This window comes from Atta colombica, unplaced genomic scaffold (genome assembly GCF_001594045.1).
Source record: "Atta colombica isolate Treedump-2 unplaced genomic scaffold, Acol1.0 scaffold102, whole genome shotgun sequence".
Lineage (NCBI taxonomy): Eukaryota > Metazoa > Arthropoda > Insecta > Hymenoptera > Formicidae > Atta > Atta colombica.
In genome coordinates this window covers 418,869-424,134 of record NW_017259187.1, presented here as the reverse complement: position 1 = coordinate 424,134, position 5,266 = coordinate 418,869, and the positions used below count along the sequence as shown (strand labels likewise).

General features: G+C 31.1%; 2 protein-coding genes across 2 annotated transcripts; one reads left to right on the top strand and one right to left on the bottom strand.

The window, feature by feature from the left end:
- Positions 1–476: 476 nt before the first annotated feature.
- On the bottom strand, positions 477–2,574 carry LOC108687819 (peptidyl-prolyl cis-trans isomerase E). Its single transcript, XM_018193807.1, has 4 exons — positions 2,518–2,574; positions 1,559–1,728; positions 892–1,251; positions 477–794 (listed from the first exon to the last, which is right to left on the bottom strand). The coding sequence occupies exons 1-4, from the start codon at positions 2,549–2,551 to the stop codon at positions 477–479; spliced, it is 882 nt and encodes a 293-aa protein (XP_018049296.1). The 5' UTR covers positions 2,552–2,574.
- Positions 2,575–2,744: 170 nt separating this feature from the next.
- LOC108687806 (succinate-semialdehyde dehydrogenase [NADP(+)] GabD) lies at positions 2,745–4,996 on the top strand. Its single transcript, XM_018193782.1, has 2 exons — positions 2,745–2,819; positions 3,334–4,996. Exon 2 carries the CDS (start codon positions 3,359–3,361, stop codon positions 4,877–4,879), a length of 1,521 nt encoding a protein of 506 aa, XP_018049271.1. The 5' UTR covers positions 2,745–2,819; positions 3,334–3,358; the 3' UTR covers positions 4,880–4,996.
- The last annotated feature ends 270 nt before the right edge of the window (positions 4,997–5,266 follow it).

The window sequence follows — 5,266 nt, the reverse complement described above, 5'->3', positions numbered from 1 at the left end:
TATTAAATAATATAATTTTTTAATCTAATATTTTACTTTAACATTACAAAAAAATAACGGTGACATATATTTTTTTTAAATAATATTTTTAATCCTGTATGTATATGTATCAATATATGTGTCTGCATTTGTGTACGTATAGTCAGTAAAAAGTGATAAAAGATACGTGAAGTGCTTTTGCGCATGTGTAATCTATTATTTTCACGTACCTTTTATTACTTTTTAAGTTTTTATAATTATTTACTGACTTAATTAGGAAAAATAAGAATAGTTTTCATCCATTTTTATAATTGTTTTAAAACGTCTCATCGTTTCGTTTTATCCAAATTGCCTTCAATTATAAATGGCATATAACAAAAATTAATTAATTTCTCACTTCTGATATCACGATTCAGTATAGCTGTGATAACTACTCAAGAGTCTTAAAAATTTAGTTTTTATAATTTATTATAAAAATTTTATATACATGGAAATAATTATACTAATTCTCCACAAGCAGTTATGACGACTTTTTGTGTCGGCGTGCCTGCTTTTGTTCCACATTTTTCAATCTTTCTAAGTACATCTATTCCACTGAGGACATGTCCGAAGACAACATGTTTTCCATCTAGCCAGTCTGTTCTGGCTGTACACAGAAAAAATTGTGATCCATTCGTATTTGGACCAGAATTAGCCATTGATAGAGTTCCCGGACCCGTATGTTTCAATTCAAAATTCTCATCGTCGAATTTGTTGCCATAGATTGATTTTCCACCTGTACCATTGTGATTCGTAAAATCACCTCCTTGACACATCTGTAATATTTGTGTTAAGGACATTTTTACTTAAAATTAAAAAAATAAGGATAAAATACCGTTTTTATATAGAATAAAAAATGTGATTTAAGGATACAAAATCTGGAATGATCCTGTGTAAGGTGCTACCCTGATATCCATATCCCTTTTCATGTGTACAAAGTGCCCGAAAGTTCTCTGCAGTCTTTGGTACAATATCTGCTCGTAACATCATGATAATTCTACCCACTTCTTGCTTTCCTATGCTTATGTCAAAGTAAACCTGAGGATTCTGTTTTGATTTCTTTGATTGTGCAACATCATTTGTCTTTGTATTGTCATCATTTTTCAATGTCTCGCCCGCGTGTTCTTGTAGCCAAGCGTCGTCTGCCCATACCGGTTTCGATGAACCTTCTTTTATCTTTTGCGGCTTAGCAATATTTACTCTTATAGTTCGGCCAAACAATTCGGAATCGTTCTGTTAATCATTATTGCAAACATAAGCAATAAGTCACATTATTTTTACATATGATTTACTAATGATTAGATAAGAAAAAAAAGCTAGATTTACATCAAAGGAATATTAATACTTCCTATATTCTTTAAATGATTCATTTTTTATAAGAACTATCAGTGGCTTTTAGGATTTTTTAAGAGCTTATCACAGTGAACGATTCATAAAATAAATCATTTATAACAACAAAATCTATAAAATTCTCGATATCAAAAAAAAAAATTATCAAACAATTCATCAATATTATTTATGTTATTTTACATAAATATACCATATTATCTATAGCAGCAGCTGCGTCTTCTGCTGTTTCAAATTCAATGAACGCAAATCCTCTGTGCTTTTCCGACTCGTAATCTAATGGTATTTGGACATCGACAATTTCTCCAAAAGGTATAAACGCTGCATGTAACACTTTTTCATCGACTTCTTCAGCTAAACCACCTGAAAAATAAGAATAGAATCTGAATGATAACTTGCCACATAATATTTCTCATTGTTAGTAATGATTATAACAAAAATTATTTCTCAAATATATACAAATAAATAATAGCAATTTACAATATATTTGGGATGACTTTCATCAAATTTTAATTCAATAAATAGTTAACTTGTCAAATAATATCTATATATTTTGTGAATGGAGTAAAACATGAATGATAACTTCGATTAAATTTTAATTGATTCTGAACAATAAAAGTAATAAAGAAACAAATTTGATGAGCAAACACGACTAAAAGATAAATAACAATAATAATTTATTCACATAGATTAATAAAAATAAATCATGGAACTTTTAATTTAGTAATCATCAGTTATAGTAACTTAGTAAAACATCATTTTAGAAACTAATAACTTATACATTAATAAATTAAAATAATAAAAAGACATCGGATAGAATACAAAAGGAATCAAGGAGTTGAATGTTTATTCAATGGACAGTCAAACTTGTTAAGTTATAATATCTATAATTTTTGAATGGAATAAAATATAAATAAAACTATTAACTTATTGTTGTTTGATATAAGGATAAAATTTAGTTCAAGCATAATGAATCGTAGAGTCAGAAATTTTGCTGTGCAAGCAAATACCGTTGAATTGATCATTATTTATTAAAATTATTCAGTTTGTGTGATTAAAGGTATTCTGAGGGTATTCTGAGGGTTATGTCACGTGCATGTTTAAATACGTTTAGATACGTTAGTTTAATATCTTCTATTAATTTACACGTACCTACGTAGATAGTCCGCTTCGTATTACCGCTCATGATGCGTGAAACACTTTGTTGTATTTTTCAACACAATAATCAAACTCGATAACGAGCGTATCGATTGAAGGACGCGTCGACACTATCGGCAGCCTCGAAATTGTTGATCACCGAGGATTTATAAGCACGATGTAATCGGCAGAGAGAACATCACTTATATAAGCTCGTTTTGTCAATTATGCTTTCAATTGACAACGTTACTAGATCGGTGGGATGTTAAATGAAAACCAGTGACGTGCAGTACTTTCGTCAAATTAATAACCTGAAGGTTAGTATTAAAAGGAAGGTATTAAAAATATTATTAAAATATGAGTATTAAAAATATTATTAAAATATATCTAAAATGAAAATAGTGTTGTATTTTAGAATTAAGACAATGCATAATGTTTTCTAATGTTGCTTGATTATTTGCGTTTTAATAAATTTTAGACATGCGTTCTGCGTGCAATTCTATTAATTTACCAAAACGCAAGCAATCCAGCAAGAAAAATATGTTGTGTGCTGCTGGCTTTATAGAAATAAATATATAAGAAATTAAAAATAGATTTGCAATTATAAACATATTGTTTCACGCACATCACATATGGAAGATAATCATACGTGATTACATTGATAAGAACAATTATAACATATATATCATATATGAGGCAAATATCATAGATAAGTGAATAAGTTTAAAAGTCAGTGTAATATAATTTTATAAATAATTTATATATTCTTTTAGCTGTATCTGAAGATTCTATTATATTTAATTATTCTTATATTACAACTCTTCTTTACAGAATACATTTGATCACTTGCAAGAGAATGCTTAGAACAAAGTTGTTACAACAATATATACTGCATCATGTGCCTTTGAGCTCCAGAGCAATGCATCTCTTGAGGGATAATGCTTACGTTAATGGGAATTGGATAAGTGCTAGTAGCAAACAGACATTTCCCATTTGCAATCCAGTTGACAATACTGTAATTGCTCATGTTCCTGATATGAATGCTGCTGATACTCAAGTGGCCATTGATGCTGCTGTCAAAGCTTTCGAGTCGTTCAGTAAAACCACGGCCAAAGAAAGAAGTGATTTGCTTAGAAAGTGGTACAATCTGATGGTTAAGCATTCTGAGGAATTGGCTCTTATCTTGACTAAAGAAAATGGAAAATCTCTCATTGAATCTAGAACAGAGATTAAATATGGAAATTCTTTTATTGAGTGGTTTTCAGAAGAAGCTAGAAGAATAGGAGGAGAAATACTGCAGGCTCCTATATCGAACAGAGAATTATTTTTATTAAGACAACCAGTTGGTGTAGCTGCCTTAATCACACCATGGAACTTTCCACATGCTATGATTACCAGGAAGGCAGGTGCTGCACTTGCTGCTGGCTGTACGTGTGTCATTAAACCATCCGAGGATACGCCGTTAACGGCACTGGCGCTAGCAGATCTCGCGGAACAAGCAGGCTTTCCTGCAGGTGTTTTGAATGTACTTACCACGAGTATAACAAATTCAGCCGCCGTTGGTAAAGAATTGTGTGAAAATTCAAAGATAAGAGTGTTATCATTTACTGGCTCTACAACCGTGGGGAAAATCTTATATAAGCAATGCGCCTCAACCATGAAACGGCTTGGTCTCGAATTGGGTGGTAATGCACCATATATTGTATTTAAATCTGCGGACGTAGACCTAGCTGTAAATAATGCCATGGCCAGTAAATTTCGTAATACTGGTCAAACATGTGTCTCAGCAAACAGGTTTTTTATAGAGGCTGATATTTTTGACGAGTTTATTAAGAAGTTTGTGATGAAAATTGAGAAAGATATCAAGATGGGAGATGGTTGCAAAGAAGGTATCACTCATGGGCCGCTCATAAAGAAAAGTCAATTGGATATAGTAAATGGTCTAGTAAAGGACGCAATTCAGAAAGGTGCTAAGGTACATTGCGGCGGACATCCGTTGCCAGACCTTGGACCATTGTTTTATGCACCTACTCTATTAACCAATATAACTAAAGACATGCAAATTTATAACAAAGAAATCTTTGGCCCCGTAGCAGTAATAAATAAATTTTCCAGTGAGGATGATGTATTGAAGCAAGCCAATGATACACCATTTGGTTTAGCTGGATACTTCTTCTCGCAGGACATATCGCAAATACTTAGAGTTGCGCGTAAATTGGAAGTCGGTATGGTAGGTGTCAATGAGGGATTAATTTCATGTGCAGAGGCTGCTTTCGGCGGAGTAAAAGAATCTGGCTTAGGAAGAGAAGGTTCTAAACATGGGGTTGAAGATTTTCTTGATATTAAATATGTCTGTCTTGGCAATCTTAAATACTGATACAAAGTGCATTTTGAATAATTAGTCCCTAATAATAGTTACTGTCAAGAGCAGACAATAATAAGCCATATAATTTAACAAGCTAATATATAATAATAAATATAATTTCAAGAGAGAGAAAGCGAATATAATTCTTGGCTATGACTCATACATAAGACTAATTTTTAATAGTTTGTTTTTATTATAGTTAGTTATATACACACAAGTTGTTGTAGTAATAAGTATTGAAACAATTTAATATGAATTTTTAGAACTCAATCACTTTATTTTAATTTGTGTACATTTATTAAATTTTTATATTTATACGTAACAATTTATTACGGTATATGTATACATTTATTAATATTAAGCGAGAATATCAATGAAAATATTAAGTTTCTTTAATGT

Excerpts from the sequence above, each read along its gene's own strand:
- LOC108687819 (XM_018193807.1), bottom strand. The coding sequence starts at position 2,551 with ATGAGCGGTAATACGAAGCGGACTATCTACGTAG. Across the intron at positions 1,729-2,517 it reads GAAGCGGACTATCTACGTAG|GTGGTTTAGCTGAAGAAGTC; the intron begins GTACGTGTAAAT and ends CTTATTTTTCAG. Across the intron at positions 795-891 it reads ACAGGATCATTCCAGATTTT|ATGTGTCAAGGAGGTGATTT; the intron begins GTATCCTTAAAT and ends CAAATATTACAG.
- LOC108687806 (XM_018193782.1), top strand. The coding sequence starts at position 3,359 with ATGCTTAGAACAAAGTTGTTACAACAATATATACTGCATCATGTGCCT.